This window comes from Nerophis ophidion, linkage group LG07 (assembly GCF_033978795.1).
Source record: "Nerophis ophidion isolate RoL-2023_Sa linkage group LG07, RoL_Noph_v1.0, whole genome shotgun sequence".
NCBI lineage: Eukaryota > Metazoa > Chordata > Actinopteri > Syngnathiformes > Syngnathidae > Nerophis > Nerophis ophidion.
In genome coordinates this window covers 67,413,179-67,432,918 of record NC_084617.1, presented here as the reverse complement: position 1 = coordinate 67,432,918, position 19,740 = coordinate 67,413,179, and the positions used below count along the sequence as shown (strand labels likewise).

Below are 19,740 nucleotides of genomic sequence, written 5' to 3'. Positions count from 1 at the left end.
TGGAGGCTCACATTACAAACAATGTGAGGATGTGAGGAGCCCTACAACCCGTGACGTCACGCGCACATCGTCTGCTACTTCCGGTAAAGGCAAGGCTTTTTTATTAGCGACCAAAAGTTGCGAACTTTATCGTCGATGTTCTCTACTAAATCCTTTCAGCAAAAATATGGCAATATCGCGAAATGATCAAGTATGACACATAGAATGGACCTGCTATGCCCGTTTAAGTAAGAAAATCTCATTTTAGTAGACCTTTATGTTTCCATTAAAAAAACTACTTCTTTTCAATTTAAAGTGGAGCAAATAAATCCGCAAATAAGTGGGGATGGACTGTATCATCACATATGTCATAAGACGCTTACACTTTATCAGCTTCAACATAAGCTCTGTGAGAATCTATGAAGTATTATAAATCTCCCAAGCCTAAGAGGGTGTTGGTTCTTACCCTTGCTCCTCTTGTTCATTGGGATAAGACACCCCTCCCTGGCCCTCGGGTTCAGAATTGGCTCCAGGAGGTGATACCGGCTCAATGCCGTCATTGGAGACACTGGTCGGGGAGGTTTTGGGCTGAATGGGAGACCTGCGCAGCACACAAGCGGTTAATAACCGGGGCGACCTTTTCACAAATGTCTCACTAACATGGCCCCATGTGTCTATGAAACCCGAGTAGAGTACTTGCGGTCTATTCATACATTTATTACACGTCAGAAATAGCGACGAGGGCCTTCCCCCGCCCTCCCGAGCCAGTTGGTCATATTTGCTGTTGGTGATTCCGCTTTGTAATTACTCTTACCGGTCTCTGTTACGGTCTCCCCCGAGACTCTCAGGATAGCGGGCGGCCTGTGAAGACTCCTGGGATGTTGGTGGGGGCTGGGAGGCACTGGGAGGACGTGTCAAGTCCAGGATGGGAGAGCCATGGTAACCTTGCTGCTGCTGCTGCTGCTGACTCTGCCTGGTGTAGTCCTTTGTTATCACCTCCTGTTGACGTCAAAAGTAGAGTATTATTCGGATTATAAGTCTCAGTTCTTTTCATAGCTTGGCCGGGGTGCGACTTATGTGTGAAATTAGGGCTGGGCGATAAAAAAACGATATATATCGCGATAGACATGTGATCAATATCAATAGAAAATGGGGTCGATAGAACGTTCGATAATTTCACTGAGTTCTGTTAGAAAAAAATAGTAAGAAACGCAGAGCCGGAACCGCACGGCATTCTGGGGGGTGTAGGCAAAGGAAGGGCTTTAGCCTCTCGACCTATCACGGCCGAGCCTGAACCGCAAGGCATTCTGGGAAATGCTAACAGGGGAAAAAAAAAAAAAGCAACGATTGATTGATACTTTTATTAGTAGATTGCACAGTTCAGTACATATTCCGTACAATTGACCACTAAATGGTAACACCCGAATAAGTTTTTCAACTTATTTAAGTCGGGTTCCACGTAAATCAACGAAACGGGAATACTCTGGAATGCCCTCCCGGTAACAGTTCGAGATGCCACCACAGTAGAAGCATTTAAGTCTCACCTTAAAACTCATTTGTATACTCTAGCCTTTAAATATCAATCAATCAATCAATGTTTACTTATATAGCCCTAAATCACTAGTGTCTCAAAGGGCTGCACAAACCACTACGACATCCTCGGTAGGCCCACATAAGGGCAAGGAAAACTCACACCCAGTTGATCCGGTGGCCATGTACTGCTTGCCTGTGTATCGGCTGGGGACATCTCTGCGCTGCTGATGCGCCTCCGCTTGGGATGGTTTCTTGCTGGCTCCGCTGTGAACGGGACTCTCGCTGCTGTGTTGGATCTGCTTTGGACTGGACTCTCGCGACTGTGTTGGATCCATTATGGATTGAACTTTCACAGTATTATGTTAGACCCGCTCGACATCCATTGCTTTCCTTCTCTCCAAGGTTCTCATCTGTCGTTTCTTTTCTTTTTCTCCTATGTCCCACTCTCCCTTGTGGAGGGGGGTCCGGTCCGATCCGGTGGCCATGTACTGCTTGCCTGTGTATCGGCTGGGGACATCTCTGTGCTGCTGATCCGCCTCCGCTTGGGATGGTTTCCTGCTGGCTCCGCTGTGAACGGGACTCTCGCTGCTGTGTTGGATCTGCTTTGAACTGGACTCTCGCGACTGTGTTGGATCCATCATGGATTGAACTTTCACAGTATTATGTTAGACCCGCTCGACATCCATTGCTTTCCTCCTCTCCAAGGTTCTCATAGTCATCATTGTCACCGATGTCCCACTGGGTGTGAGTTTTCCTTGCCCTTATGTGGGCCTACCGAGGATGTCGTAGTGGTTTGTGCAGCCCTTTGAGACACTAGTGATTTAGGGCTATATAAGTAAACATTGATTGATTGATTGATTGATAAAAAAGGAAACGTCACGTCACCAGTTTGGCAGTATTTTGGATTGTTTAAGTCCGATACGAATCAGAGTAATACTGTCTGCAAACTTTGCAAGGTCGTCGTCCCGACCAAGTCTTGGAACACGACAAACTTATTTTACCACCTGAGCCGCTCTCACCCGCTGGAGTACAGCAGCAAACAGCCACAACATCAGCCGGTGCAAGTGGAACAGCAGCGAAGCGGCAACAACAGACCACCATCGAGAGGCACTCGGCAGCAGTGCCATACGACAAAAATTCAAAACGTTATAAAGAAATAAGGGATGCAGTGGTGTATCAATTAGCGAAGGACATGCTACCGCTCAGCATAGTTGAGAAGTCTGGGTAGGCATTTATTTAATGTCAATATTTGCACATCGACCAGTATTTTCATTTATTTGAGTGTTTTTCTTAATGCTGACCTCGTTCTAAAGATTAAAGGTTATATTTAAAATAAAAGTATTTAAATTCAGCCATTTTTCTCCTGGTCTTTATTTAGAATAGTTTTTTTTTTTTTTTTATCGATATCGACTGATATGAAACACTTATATCGTGATACATTTTTTTAGTCATATCGCCCAGCCCTATGTGAAATTATTAACACATTATTGTAACATATCAAACAATACTATTTTTTTTCATTCACGTAAGAGACTAGGTCAGGGGTCTGCAACCTGCGGCTCTTTAGTGCCTCCTTAGTGGCTCCCTGGAGCTTTTCAAAAATGTGTGAAAATAGAAAAAGATGGGGGAAAAAATAAATTTTTGTTTTAATAGGGTTTCTCCAGGACAATCCCACTATTTACCGTATTTTTCGGAGTATAAGTCGCTCCGGAGTATAAATCGCACCTGCCGAAAATGCATAATAAAGAAGGGAAAACAACATATATGAGTCGCACTGGAGTATAAGTTGTATTTTTGGGGGAAATTTATTTGATAAAACCCAACACCAAGAATATACATTTGAAAGGCAATATAAAATAAAAAAAGGATGAATAAGTGTACGTTATATGACGCATAAATAACCAACTGAGAAGGTGCCTGGTATGTTAACGTAACATATTATGGTAAGAGTCATTCAAATAACTATAACATATAGAACATGCTAGACCAGTGGTTCTCAACCTTTTTTCAGTGATGTACCCCCTGTGAAATTGTTTTTAATTCAAGTACCCCCTAATCAGAGCAAAGCATTTTTGGTTGAAAAAAAGAGATAAAGAAGTAAAATACAGCACTATGTCATCAGTTTCTGATTCATTCAATTGTATAACAGTGCAAAATATTGCTCAGTTGTAGTGGTCTTTCTTGAACTATTTGGAAAAAAAGATATAAAAGTAACTAAAAACCTGTTGAAAAATAAACAGGTGATTCAATTATAAATAAATATTTCTACACATAGAAGTAATCATCAACTTAAAGTGCCCTCTTTGGGGATTGTAATAGAGATCCATCTGGATTAAATGAATTTAATTCTAAACATTTCTTCAAAAAAAAATAAATCTTTAACATCAATATTTATGGAACATGTCCACAAAAAAATCTAGCTGTCGACACTGAATATTGCATTGTTGCATTTCTTTTCACAGTTTATGAACTTACATTCATATTTTGTTGAAGTATTATTCAATAAATATATTTAAAAAGGATTTTTGAATTGTTGCTATTTTTAGAATATTTGTAAAAAAATCTCACGTACCCCTTGGCATACCTTCAAGTACCCCCAGGGGTACGCGTACCCCCATTTGAGAACCACTGTGCTAGACGTTTACTAAACAATCTGTCACTCCTAATCGATAAATCCCATGAAATCTTATACGTCCAGTCTCTTACGTGAATGAGCTAAATAATATTATTTGATATTTTACGGTAACGTGTTAATAATTTCACACATAAGTCGCTCCTGAGTATAAGGCGCACCTTCGGCCAAACTATGAAAAAAACTGCGACTTATAGTCTGAAAAATACATTATATCAAACATGCTTTTCTGATGAGAGTATTTGGCGAGTGCTGTTTTGTCCTACTAATTTTGGCAGTCCTTGAACTCACCGGATTTTGTTTGCATGTACAATTTTCTTGTTTTATGCCCCTCTTTCTTTGTCCACCAAATTATTCATGCTGTGCGTGAATGCACAAATGTGAGCTTTGTTGATGTTATTGACCTGTGTGGAGTGCACAAGCACTCTTCATTCCCTAGCAGGTGACTTTTCAAATGATGCTACTTTTTGTAGCAACACTTTTGCCCCACAATTGACTAATTACGCTGGTCTGTTCGACATATTCCCTCTGGAAGCCGAACCACCGCCTGCTGTTTTTCTTGGGAATTATTTCTTCCTTCATTTGTTACCAGATTCGAACCTTCTTTCTCTCGTATTACCACTCGCACGGCTCCGAGAGCATCACAGCTAACGTGACCCATGCTGCTACCTCTCTGCTCCGCGAGTGCGTGTACGTATGTGACGAATGACGTGACAGTATGTGACGTACGGAAGAAGGTGCGCTTGCTGTCCGTTATAAGGAGGCACAAGAAGGAGTGGGAAGAGCCTGTAGTGCAGGGGTGTCAAACTCAAATACAGAGTGGGCCAAAATTTTAAACGGAACAAAGCCGCGGGCCAAGGTTGAACAAATTCATAGGGACCTAAACAAGTTTTGCATTAAATATTGAACAAGCAAGGCTTATATAACTTTAGTGACATGCAAAATCCAGTTTCAAATAATAATAATTAAGAAAATATCAATGGCATATCAAATAAAATGTAAATAAAAATTGTATGCCTTTTTTTCTATTTGCAATCTTCTGTGGTGAATATCAATTTTTTTCCACAGGCTAATAATAAATTTGAAAATAAAATAACAATGAATGAACCAAACATTCAAGCCTTGAAGTAGCAAGAGAAAATGCATGAATAAAACGTTAATTATTGCTCAGTTTGCTGGAAGTTTCCCGGAAGAATTAGTGCTGCAAGGGGTTCTGGGTATTTGTTCTGTTGTGCTACGGGGCGGATGTTCACCCGAAATGTGTTTGTCATTCTTGTTTGGTGTGGGTTCACAGTGTGGCACATATTTGTAACAGTGCTAAAGTTGTTTATATGGCCACCCTCAGTGTGACCTGTATGGCTGTTGACCAAGTATGCTTTGCATTCACTTGTGTGTGTGTGTGTAAAAGCCACAAATACTATGTGACAGGCTGTTAGTATGGAGGAAAAGCACACGTGACGACAGGTTGTAGAGAACGCTAAAGGCAGCGCCTTAAAGGCACGCCCCCAATATAGTTGTCCAGGGGGAAATCGGTAGAAATTCGGGAGGATGGTTGCCCCGGGAGATTTTCGGGAGGGGCACTGAACTTCGGGAGTCTACCGGGAAAATTAGGAGGGTTGGCAAGTATGAGTATTAGCGGTGAATGCGGTGTTATACAGCGGCACCGACGCTGTATAACACCGGCGGGCCAGCTCTAATGCTAAATTGATATTGCCTCAAGGGCCAAATTAAATTACAAGGCGGGCCAGAAATTGACACCCATGCTGTAGTGTAATGCCAGCAGCTAAAAGCAACTGCGTGAGAACGTATACTCGAATATCACAATATAGTAATTTTCGATATATCACACAGAGATAAACCAGCGATATATCGAGTATATCGATATATCGCCCAGCCCTACACCGGAGCGATTTATAATCCGAAAAATACGGTAGTTGAGTTGCAAAATTGATGACCCGGTTTATACACAACACAATCTGGAAGGAAAAAAAAATGGACTTACACTAATGTGCTGAGCCAAGGTAACCACCCTTTGGCTGCCTTTCACACAAGGAGAAGGCGGCTGCTGGCCTGGGGACATCCTCTCCTCAGACGGAGGACGGTACTGACCATGGGAGTCTATCTTCTGCTGACCTGTGAGTCAAACCCAAACACATGCAGGTTAATAGAAAAAAAAATCATGAAAATCACATTCACACAGAGGTAACCGATTGTTTCTTTCCCCCAATTAAACACAGGTGCTACTGAAACATGCACAATTAAAAAGTCAACCCCTTCACCATCTAAGGTGGATGTGAATTTGGAAGAAAGTGGTTGTCCTTAAAGGAATTCTAAATGGGCAAGCTTTGCTATTAAAGGGCAGAAGATTGTTTCATATTTTTGAGCAGAAGTGGTATTTTCAATTGTGATTTTATTTGATATAAAGTATGTTTTCATGGGATGAATACAACTGACACTGTGGATGTTTTAACTTATTCTAGCTGCTTAAGCTGGTCTTTGTTATCATAAACAGGAGCTCATTTATACAAACCCCGTTTCCATATGAGTTGGGAAATTGTGTTAGATGTAAATATAAACGGAATACAATTATTTGCAAATCCTTTTCAACCCATATTCAGTTAAATGCACTACAAAGACAAGATATTTGATGTTCAAACTGATAAACATTTTTTTTTTTGCAAATAATCATTAACTTTAGAATTTGATGCCAGCAACACGTGACAAAGAAGTTGGGAAAGGTGGCATTAAATACTGATAAAGTTGAGGAATGCTCATCAAACACTTATTTGGAACATCCCACAGGTGAGCAGGCTAATTGGGAACAGGTGGGTGCCATGATTGGGTATAAAAACAGCTTCCCAAGAACTGCTCAGTCTTTCAAAAGAAAGGATGGGGCGAGGTACACCCCTTTGTCCACAACTGCGTGAGCAAAAAGCCAAACAGTTTAAGAACAACGTTTCTCAAAGTACAATTACAAGAAATTTAGGGATTTCAACATCTACGGTCCATAATATCATCAAAAGGTTCAGAGAATCTGGAGAAATCACTCCACATAAGTGGAATGGCCGGAAACCAACATTGAATGATTGTAACCTTCGATCCCTCAGACGGCATTGTATCAAAAACGGACATCAATCTCTAAAGGATATCACCACATGGGATCAGGAACACTTCAGAAAACCACTGTCACTAAATACAGTTGGTCGCTACATCTTTAAGTGCAAGTTAAAGCTATACTATGCAAAGCGAAAGCCATTTATCAACAACATCCAGAAACGCCGCCGGCTTCTCTAGGCCCGAGATCATCTATGATAGACTGATGCAAAGTGGAAAAGTGTTCTGTGATCTAAGGAGTCCAGATTTCAAATTCTTTTGGAAATATTCGACATCGTGTCATCCGGACCAAAGGGGAAGCGAACCATCCAGACTGTTATCGACGCAAAGTTCAAAAGCCAGCATCTGTGATGGTATGGGGGTGCATTAGTGCCCAAGGCATGGGTAACTTACACATCTGTGAAGGCACCATTAATGCTGAAAGGTACATACAGGTTTTGGAACAACATATGCTGCCATCTAAGTGCCATCTTTTTCATGGACGACCCTGCTTATTTCAGCAAGACAAGGCCAAGCCACATTCAGCACGTGTTACAACAGCGTGGCTTTGTAAAAAAAGAGTGCGGGTACTTTCCTGGCCCGCCTGCAGTCCAGACATGTCTCCCATCGAAAATGTGTGTCGCATTATGAAGCGTAAAATACGACAGCGTAGACCCTGGACTGTTGAACGACTGGAGCTCTAAATAAAACAAGAATGGGAAAGAATTTGACTTTTAAAGCTTCAACAATTAGTTTCCTCAGTTCCCAAACGTTTATTGAGTGTTGTTAAAAGAAAAGGTGATGTAACACAGTGGTGAACATGCCCTTTCCCAACTACTTTGGCACGTGTTGCAGCCATGAAATTCCAAGTTAATGATTATTTGCAAAAAAAAAAATTAAATTTACGAGTTTGAACATCTAATATCTTGTCTTTGTAGTGCATTTAATTGAATATGGGTTGAAAAGGATTTGAAAATCATTGTATTCCGTTTATATTTCCCTCTATCACAATTTCCCAACTCATATGGCAACGGGGTTTATACATGTAACCGTGTGGATTCCTCCCTCCACCCTGACTCCTGTATTGATGTCAGGAGAGGATGGTTCAGGTTGTGGATGAGGGACATGAATGATTGCATGGAATCCCTGACAGGGCACATTCCTCCCAAAGGACAGGATGTTGTGGTTTCTGTCTGCCAGGAATGAAACGTTTACCTGACTAATAACTGCTTGCTTGTAAGAAATAATCAACATCAATATGATCCTGCCATTCATTGTGATTAGGGCTGCAATGATTCATCGACGAAAGTTAATAGAAAAATGCGTTGGTGTATATTTTATTCCTTTGATTAATCGGTTAATGACTGTAACTGATAAAAATTGATAAAGCCCGGAACTTACAAAGAGTTGAGTTGTGGCGGCAAACAGCGCAGATTTTTATTATTTGCTTTTTTTTTTTTTTAATTCACGCACACATGTTAAAAGTGCTATTTTTTGAATGTTTGCAATGTGTATTTATTGGAAAAAAAATGAACTTTAAAGTAAGTTTTGTATATTTCAACTATTTTCCATAAACTATAAATTGAGGCTATAAAGGGTTTTATTTGATTATCGGATTGATTAGAAAAATTAATCGATAAGATTACTGGACAACAGGGGTGTAACGGTTCGTGTATTTGTATTGAACCGTTTCGGTACGGGGGTTTCGGTTCGGTTCGGTTCGGAGGAGTACCGAACGAGTTTCCACGTGGACATATTAGGTAGCGCACTGCAAGTTGTGTAAACAATGCATAGTGAGGCACAACACGCGGCAGGCTAGCAGCGACCGGGCTAGGACAACATGCAAAAGCCAGAGCTGGAAGACCCTCCTGCCTCGTTAACATCTCCCCTTTGGGAACACTTCGACTTCGCGGTGCGATACAACAATGGAGAACGGAAGTTTGCCGACATTGTTGAGCAGCAGTAGGGTATGCTTCTGCCAACACGTCAAACATGCTAACCCCTTTGAAGTGTCACCAACGCATTCAAGCAGCCTCTCCTCGGCGAGTCAGGCAGGGCTGAAGCAATAACAAATGTTTTTATAGCAGCAGATTTAAGACCATCCATCCATCCATTTTCTACCGCTTGTCCCGTTCGGGGTCGCAGGGGGTTGCTGTATTGCATTAAAAACTAAATTTTGACCCACTTCTATGGTGGAAGAACAATGAGCCCATATATCCTCTTACTGCCAAGTTAGCAAGAGCAAAAACTTGAGGTAGTTTAATGTTGATGAACGTGGAACCCGACTTAAACAAGTTGAAAAACTTATTGGGGTGTTTGCATTCAGTGGTCAATTGTACGGAATATGTACTGTACTGTGCAATCTAATAATAAAAGTCTCAATCAATCAATCAATCAATCAAAAAAAGCACTTTATATGTAAAAAGGTTTTGTTAAGAAACCATTCTGAGCCTTATCTTATTTAGTTTTTATTTTATATATGTTGGACACATTAACCTTGGCAATGGACACTGTGTGTATATGTATGGGGACGGCGTGGCGAAGTTGGTAGAGTGGCTGTGCCAGTAATCTGAGGGTTACTGGTTCAATCCCCACCTTCTCCCATCCTAGTCATGTCCGTTGTGTCCTTGGGTAAGACACTTCACCCTTGCTCCTGATGGGTCCTGGTGAGCGCCTTGCATGGCAGCTCCCACCTTCAGTGTGTGAATGTGTGTGTGAATGGGGTGAATGTGGAAATCCTGTCATAGCGCTTTGGGCTCTTTAGAAAAGGGGGTAGAAAAGCGCTATACAAGTACAACCCATTTACAAATTTGGAAAATAAATAACCAAAAAATGTATATTTTGTTGTTTTCTTACTGTACCGAAAATGAACCGAACCGTGACCTCTAAACCGAGGTACGTACCGAACCGAAATTTTTGTGGTTATTTAGTTTTTATTTTATATATGTTGACCACATTAACCTTGGCAATGGAACCAATGTGTATATTTATGTTATGCCATTGTTTACACATTTGGTAAATAAATAACCCAAAAATGTATATTTTATTGTTTTCTTACTGTACCGAAAATGACCCGAACCGTGACCTCTAAACCGATGTACGTACAGAACGGAAATTTTTGTGGTTATTTAGTTTTTATTTTATATATGTTGACCACATTAACCTTGGCAATGGACCCTTTGTGTATATGTATGTTATGCCATTGTTTACAAATTTGGTAAATAAATAACCCAAAAATGCATATTTTGTTGTTTTCTTACTGTACCGAAAATGAGCCGAACCGTGACCTCTAAACCGAGGTACGTACCGAACCGAAATTTTTGTGGTTATTTAGTTTTTATTTTATATGTTGACCACATTAACCTTGGCAATGGATCCTATGTGTATATGTATGTTATGCCATTGTTTACAAATGTGGTAAATAAATAACCAAAAAATGCATATTTTGTTGTTTTCTTACTGTACCGAAAATGAACCGAACCGTGACCTCTAAACCGATGTACGTACCGAAACGAAATGTTTGTGATATTTAGTTTTTACTTTATATATGTTGACCACATTAACTTTGGCAATGGATCCTACGTGTATATGTATGTTATGCTATTGTTTACAAATTTGGTAAATAAATAACGAAAAAATGCATATTTTGTTGTTTTCTTACTGTACCGAAAATGAACCGAACCGTGACCTCTAAACCGAGGTACATACCGAACCAAAATTTTTGTGGTTATTTAGTTTTTATTTTATATATGTTGACCACATTAACCTTGGCAATGGATCCAATGTGTATATGTATGTTATGCCATTGTTTACAACTTTGGAAAATAAATAACCAAAAAATGCATATTTTGTTGTTTTCTTACTGTACCGAAAATGAACCGAACCGTGACCTCTAAACCGATGTACGTACCGAACCGAAATTTTTGCCGTTATTTAGTTTTTATTTTATAAATGTTGACCACATTAACCTTGGCAATGGATCCTATGTGTATATGTATGTTATGCCATTGTTTACAAATTTGGTAAATAAATAACCAAGAAATGCATATTTTGTTGTTTTCTTACTGTACCGAAAATGAACCGAACCGTGACCTCTAAACCGATGTACGTACCGAACAGAAATTTTTGCGGTTTAGTTTTTATTTTATATATGTTGACCACATTAACCTTGGCAATGGATCCTATGTGTATATGTATGTTATGCCATTGTTTACAAATTTGGTAAATAAATAACCCAAAAATGCATATTTTGTTGTTTTCTTACTGTACCGAAAATGAGCCGAACCGTGACCTCTAAACCGAGGTACGTACCGAACCGAAATTTTTGTGGTTATTTAGTTTTTATTTTATATGTTGACCACATTAACCTTGGCAATGGATCCTATGTGTATATGTATGTTATGCCATTGTTTACAAATGTGGTAAATAAATAACCAAAAAATGCATATTTTGTTGTTTTCTTACTGTACCGAAAATGAACCGAACCGTGACCTCTAAACCGATGTACGTACCGAAACGAAATGTTTGTGATATTTAGTTTTTACTTTATATATGTTGACCACATTAACTTTGGCAATGGATCCTACGTGTATATGTATGTTATGCTATTGTTTACAAATTTGGTAAATAAATAACGAAAAAATGCATATTTTGTTGTTTTCTTACTGTACCGAAAATGAACCGAACCGTGACCTCTAAACCGAGGTACATACCGAACCAAAATTTTTGTGGTTATTTAGTTTTTATTTTATATATGTTGACCACATTAACCTTGGCAATGGATCCAATGTGTATATGTATGTTATGCCATTGTTTACAACTTTGGAAAATAAATAACCAAAAAATGCATATTTTGTTGTTTTCTTACTGTACCGAAAATGAACCGAACCGTGACCTCTAAACCGATGTACGTACCGAACCGAAATTTTTGCCGTTATTTAGTTTTTATTTTATAAATGTTGACCACATTAACCTTGGCAATGGATCCTATGTGTATATGTATGTTATGCCATTGTTTACAAATTTGGTAAATAAATAACCAAGAAATGCATATTTTGTTGTTTTCTTACTGTACCGAAAATGAACCGAACCGTGACCTCTAAACCGATGTACGTACCGAACAGAAATTTTTGCGGTTTAGTTTTTATTTTATATATGTTGACCACATTAACCTTGGCAATGGATCCTATGTGTATATGTATGTTATGCCATTGTTTACAAATTTGGTAAATAAATAACCAAAAAATGCATATTTTGTTGTTTTCTTACTGTACCAAAAATGAACCGAACCGTGACCTCTAAACCGAGGTACGTACCGAACCAAAATTTTTGCGGTTATTTAGTTTTTATTTTATATATGTTGACCACATAAACCTTGGCAATGGATCCTATATGTATGTTATGCCATTGTTTACAAATGTGGTAAATAAATAACGAAAAAAATGCATATTTTGTTGTTTTCTTACTGTACCGAAAATGAACCGAACCGTGACCTCTAAACCGAGGTACGTACCAAACCGAAATTTTTGTGGTTATTTAGTTTTTATTTTATATAGATTGACCACATTAACCTTGGCAATGGATCTTATATTTATATATATATGTTATGCCGTTGTTTACAAATTTGGTAAATAAATAACCAAAAAATGCATATTTCGTTGTTTTCTTACTGTACCGAAAATGACCCGAACCGTGACCTCTAAACCGATGTACGTACCGAACCGAAATTTTTGTGTACCGTTACACCCATACTGGACAACTAAACTAATCGATAGCTGCAGCCCTAATGGTGATACGTATGTTTACATGTACGCAAGTACTTCCTTAAAACCTTCTTAAAAAATATGGAAATACTATATTGACATATTATCTTTAGTTATTTATATAGCGATGATCCTGACGGGAGTGCGCAAGCGTGATCATATCACACCCATCCTCAAATCACTCCACTGGCTTCCTACTGCATCCCAGACCCAATTCAAGATTAACCTGCTAAGTCCGCAATGCATGTACGGCAACGCCCCCTCCTACCTCAAGAACCTAGTTTCCCCTCAACCTCAGCTCCTCAAACACTAACCTCCTCAAACACTAACCTCCACAAACCCATCAGGACAAAATTACAATCAATGGGCCGCCGGGCTTTCTGCTCGACCGCACCCGAACTCTAGAACACTCTCCCCGATCATCTTAGAGCACCACAGTCGGTGGTTTAAGAAGGGACTAAAAACCCCACCTTTTTAGAACAGCTTTTATTTAATTTCTCTGCCTTCTTGTTTTTCAATACACTGCTTGCCTATCCAGCGCTTTCATGCTTTTATTTCTATCTTTATTTTTCTGTTTTATCTAATGTTTATCTAGTGTGTGTCATGTTTTCATTTCTATACATTTTTTTAAATTATATGTATATATATATATATATATATATATATATATATATATATATATATATATATAGATAGATAGATAGATATTTTTTTTAATACTTTGTAGCACTTCGAGATTTTAACAAATGTAAATTAATTACAAATGTAATTCACTATTATTACTATTATTACCGTATTTTTCGTAAAATAAGTCGCTGTTTTTTCATAGTTTGGCCGGGGGTGCAACATATACAACAATATCCGTAAAATATCAAATAATATTATTTATCTCATTCGCAGAAGAGACGAAGAAAATGTCAGCAATCGTCACATACACGTCGACCAATAAGAATTCGGCGGAGGAGGGTCATGGCAGAAGTGCATTGTGGGTCATGGGATGCTAACTGCTATATAGTATATGCAGGGGTCACAAACGCTGTGCCCGCGGGCACCAGGTAGCCCGTAAGGACCAGATGAGTCGCCCGCTGGCCTGTTCTAAAAATAGCTCAAATAGCAGCACTTACCAGTGAGCTGCCTCAATTTTTTTTAAATTGTATTTATTTACTAGCGAGCTGGTCTCGCTTTGCTCGACATTTTTGATTCTAAGAGAGACAAAACTCAAATCGAATTTGAAAATCCAAGAAAATATTTTAAAGACTTGGTCTTCACTTGTTTAAATAAATTCATTTATTTTTTTTACTTTGCTTCTTATAACTTTCAGAAAGACAATTTTAGAGAAAAAAATACAACCTTAAAATTTTCAAACACATAACTTTTTAAATTCCTTCTTCTTTCCTGACAATTTAAATCAATGTTCAAGTAAATTAATTTTTTTATTATAAGAATAATAAATACATTTTAATTTAATTCTTCATTTTAGCTTCTGTTTTTTCGACGAAGAATATTTGTGAAATATTTCTTCCAATTTATGATTAAAATTCAAAAAAGTATTCTGGCAAATCTAGAAAATCTGTAGAATCAAATTTAAAGCTTATTTCAAAGTCTTTTGAATTTCTTTTAACATTTTTGTTCATGAAAATCTAGAAGAAATAATGATTTGTATTTGTTGGAAATATAGCTTGGCCCAATTTGTTATATATTCTAACAAAGTGCAGATGTGATTTTAACCTATTTAAAACATGTCATCAAAAATATAAAAAATAATCTTAATCAGGAAAAATTACTAATGATGTTCCATAAATTCTTTTTTTAATTTTTTCAAAAAGATTTGAGTAAGTTAGTTTTTCGTGTTTTCTCCTCTTTTAAACCGTTCAAGTAAGTGTTTTTTTCATATTTTTTTTTGTACAAAAAACCTTCCGTAAAAGGAAAAAAAATGTACGGCGGAATGATGGACAGAAATACCCTTTTTTTTGGGGGGGGATATTTATCTGTTTCTATATACATTTATTGTGAGAAATCATTAAGATGATCAGTGTTTCCACAAAGATAAATATCATTAATTATTAATAATAACAGAGTTAAAGGTAAATTGAGCAAATTGGCTATTTCTGGCAATTTATTGAAGTGTGTATCAAACTGGTAGCCCTTCGCATTAATCAGTACCCAAGAAGTAGCTCTTGGTTTCAAAAAGGTTGGTGACCCCTGCTATATGCTACTGCCGTAGCTATTAAAATGGATCATTTCATCGTTGGCGGTAACTTATAAAAACTGAGAAGGGCTGAACAAAAATGGCACCGAAAAGGAAATCATGTACTGCAGATTACAAGCTGGACGTAGTGAAATATGCAGCAGAAAACGACAACAGGAAGCGGCACATACCTTTGAAGTTGGCAGAGTTGTTTAGAAGCGACATCGAGGAAGAAGATTTCATGGGATTTATCGATTAGGAGTGACAGATTGTTTGGTAAACGTATAGCATGTTCTATATGTTATAGTTATTTGAATGACTCCTACCATAATATGTTAGGTTAACATACCAGGCACCTTCTCAGTTGGTTATTTATGCCTCATAAAACGTACACTTATTCAGCCTGTTGTTCACTATTCTTTATTTATTTTAAATTGCCTTTCAAATGTCTATTTTTGCTGTTGGATTTCATCCAAAAAATTTCCGCCGGGTCAAAGTCGTCATTTCCAAAATGGCAGAGGAGGTTTTTTTTTGCTTTCACTATGTGTAAACCAGGCGTCTTGTTCCACAGCCATACAGATCAAACTGATGGTTGTGATAAAACAACTTGTCTTTAACACTCTTGCTAATATGCGCCACACTCTGTGAACCCACACCAAACACATTTCTGGAGAACATTGTCTCTGTAACACATTATACACGCAACATAAGAATTACCCAAAATTCCAATGCATCCATGACTATTGGCTATATTATACACCCTGCTAGCACCAAACCACCCCCCATGCGCCGGTTGAGGTGGGCAAGGTTGGGGTCGCGTGTATAATGAAGTGAAGTGAATTGTATTTATATAGGGCTTTTTCTCTAGTGACTCAAAGCGCTTTACATAGTGAAACCCAATATCTAATTTGTACATTTAAACCAGTGTGGGTGGCACTGGGAGCCGGTGGGTAAAGTGTCTTGCCCAAGGACACAACGGCAGTGACTCGGATGGCAGAAGCGGGGATCGAACCTGCAACCCTCAAGTTGCTGGCACGGGCGCTCTACCAACCGAGCTATACCGCCCCGAGTCATGGATGCATTGGAATTCTGGGTAATTCTTATGTTGCGTTTATAATGAGTTACAGAGCCAATGTTCTCCAGAAATGTGTTTGGTGTGGGTTCACAGAGTGTGGCGCATATTAGTACGAGTGTTAAAGTTGTTTGTATCAAAACCATCAGTGTAAAAGGTATGGCTGTTGACCAAGCAGCGATATGCATGCGTCCGACCAGCACGAAGATAGCATGGTGTAAAGGTGGGCGCGATGACATGTTGTAGAGCAGTGGTCCCCAACCACCGGGCCGCGGCCGCAGAATAATTATTTATTTATTTTTTTAATCTTTTTATATCACACTCAATTTGTTACTGCATGCCATCGGTAAGCGCAGGAGTGAGAAGAGGTTTTAAAATAATTAGCACGTGCTTACTTTTACCGCATGCCATGAATAAGCGCAGGAGTGGGAAAAGGTTTTAAATTAATTAGTGCGCCGGCTGCTATTCAAGGAAATACGGTATGTTTTTTTTTCCTTCTTTATTATGCATTTTCGGCCGGTGCGACGTATACTCCGAAAAATACGGTATTTATGACAGGATCCATCCGTCCATCCATTAATTTTCTACCGCTTGTCCCTTTCGGGGTTGCGGGGGGTGCTGGGGCCTATCTCAGCTGCATTCGGGCAGAAGGCGGGGTACACTCTGGACAAGTCGCCACTTCATCGCAGGGCCTTTATGACAGTATGCTTTTTTTTTTTTATTATCATCAGTGTCATAGCTTCTGGGATGGTTTTTTTTTGCATATCATGTGAGCACTAAAAAGTGTGCGTCTTAACCACCATGACTAAATTAATTAGTGGAGAAAATACATTTTCTGGAACACGGAATGTAAAACGCTGATGCTGTGTATTAACAGCTAAAGGGGATTTTTTTTACCGTCACATGCTAATAACGGAAATGAACATGCATGGGTGACGTGGCAGTTGCGTCTTGGTTACAGATTAAAATGAACAAAAAGGTCATTTTCAAACATGCGACACAGCGGCTGATTTAGTTTGCATGAGTATGTGTATCCGCATGGGAATACTGTTTACTTAAAAAAACAGCATTGAGTATTTTGTATCATTAAAAATAAAGGTCATTAAAACCTATTTTAATGAGCAGAATTTGTGTTAAAAAAAAAAAAATCGGACTACAAGTCGCAGTTTTTTTCATAGTTTGAAGTTATATTACCGTAAAATATTGACTAATATTATTTAGCTCATTCACGTAAGAGACTAGACATATAAGATTTCATCAGATTTAGCGATTAGGAGTGACAGATTGTTTGGTAAACGTATAGCATGTTCTATATGTTATAGTTATTTGAATGACTCTTACCATAATATGTTACGTTAACATAGCAGGCACCTTCTCAGTTGGTTATTTATGCCTCATATAACGTACACTTATTCAGCCTGTTGTTCACTATTCTTTATTTATTTTAAATTGCCTTTCAAATGTCTATTCTTGATGTTGGGTTTTATCAAATAAATTTCCCTAAAAAATGCGACTTTTACTCCAGTGCGACGTATATATGTTTTTTTCCTTCTTTACTATGCATTTTCGACAGGTGCGACTTATACTCCGAAAAATACGGTACTTCAAAATAAAACGAAAATCATTTCTTATGAACACAATAACTCAACAGCTGTAGTTTTAAGCCAAAAACCAAAAATAAACGGCGTAGTTACTTTGAGAACGTTGATTGATTGAAACGAATTGAGCATGTGCAGTGTGTGTGTGTGTGTGTGTGTGCGTGTGTGTGTGTGTGTGTGTGTGTGAGTGGAGGGAACACAGCATTAATTCTGATGCCATAAAAAAAAAATAGAGAGCATGCAAAGAATCTGGAAGTCAGGAAGCTGTAGTACCCCGTCTCCCTCTGAAAGGCTGCAAAAGTCTCCTGGTTGTGCGACAACAGGACACAGTTTGGTGGTTGGCAGATCTTTAAGCAAAATGGTTCTTAATGCGTAACTGTTTCAAAGTGATGGCATTATAGTATATACAAACCCCGTTTCCATATGAGTTGGGAAATTGTGTTAGATGTAAATGATTTGCAAATCCTTTTCAACTCATATTCAGTTGAATATGCTACAAATAAAACATATTTGATGTTCAAACTGATAAACATTTTTTTTTTTTTGCAAATAATCATTAACTTTAGAATTTGAAGCCATCAACACGTGACAAAGAAGTTGGGAAATGTGGCAATAAATACTGTTAAAGTTGAGGAATGCTCATCAAACACTTATATGGAACATCCCACAGGTGTGCAGGCTAATTGGGAACAGGTGGGTACCATGATTGGGTATAAAAACAGCTTACCAAAAAAAAAAAAGAAAGTATGGGGCGAGGTACACCCCTTTGTCCACAACTGCGTGAGCAAATAGTCAAACAGTTTAAGAACAACGTTTCTCAAAGTGAAATTGCAAGAAATTTAGGAATTTCAACATCTACGGTCCATGATATCATCAAAAGGTTCAGAGAATCTGGAGAAATCACTCCACGTAAGTGGCATGGCCGGAAACCAACATTGAAAGACCGTGACTTTCGATCCCTCAGACGGCACTGTGTCAAAAACCGACATCAATCTCTAAAGGATATCACCACATGGGCTCAGGAACACTTCAGAAAACCATCGTGAACTAACTACAGTCGGTCGCTACAGCTGTAAGTGCAAGTTAAAGCTCGACTATGCAAAGCGAAAGCTATTTATTGACAACATCCAGAAACGCCGTCCGCTTCTCTGGGACCGAGATCATCTAAAATGAACTGATGCAAAGTGGAAAAGTGTTCTGTGGTCTGACGAGTCCACATTTCAAATTGATTTTGGAAATATTCGACATCGTGTCATCCGGACCAAAGGGGAAGCGAACCATCCAGACTTTTATCGACGCAAAGTTCAAAAGCCAGCATCTGTGATGGTATGGGGGTGCATTAGTGCTCAAGGCATGGGTAACTTACACATCTGTGAAGGCACCATTAATGCTGAAAGGTACATACAGGTTTTGGTACAACATATGCTGCCATCTAAGCGCCGTCTTTTTCATGGACGCCCCTGCTTATTTCAGCAAGACAATGCCAAGCCACATTCAGCACGTGTTACAACAGTGTGGCTTCGTAAAAAAAGAGTGCAGGTACTTTCCTGGCCCGTCTGCAGTCCAAACCTGTCCCCCATCGAAAATGTGTGGCGCATTATGAAGCGTAAAATACGACAGCGTAGACCCCGGACTGTTGAACGACTGAAGCTCTACATAAAACAAGAATGGGAAAGAATTCCTCTTTCAAAGCTTCAACATTCAGTTTCCTCAGTTCCCAAATGTTGTTAAAAGAAAAGGTGATGTAACTCAGTGGTGAACATGCCCTTTCCCAACTACATTGGCACGTGTTGCAGCCATGAAATTCTAAGTTAATTATTATTTGCAAAAAAAAAACAAAGTTTATGAGTTTGAACATCAAATTTCTTGTATTTGTAGTGCAT

General features: G+C 38.7%; 1 protein-coding gene across 9 annotated transcripts in view; it reads right to left on the bottom strand.

Annotated features, from left to right (window-relative positions):
• Positions 1–19,740, bottom strand: part of ncor2 (nuclear receptor corepressor 2) — a 245,010-nt gene that overhangs the window by 12,113 nt on the left and 213,157 nt on the right. For 7 of the 9 annotated variants that reach the window (XM_061906943.1, XM_061906948.1, XM_061906945.1 and 4 more), the window contains 3 exons: positions 6,147–6,277; positions 794–978; positions 446–580 (listed from right to left, as the gene is read on the bottom strand). In XM_061906943.1, coding sequence (XP_061762927.1) covers positions 446–580; positions 794–978; positions 6,147–6,277 — 451 coding nt within the window. Of the gene's footprint in view, positions 1–445; positions 581–793; positions 979–6,146; positions 6,278–7,764; positions 7,938–19,740 lie in introns of those variants that run through there. The other 2 variants (XM_061906950.1, XM_061906951.1) reach the window with 1 other exon arrangement.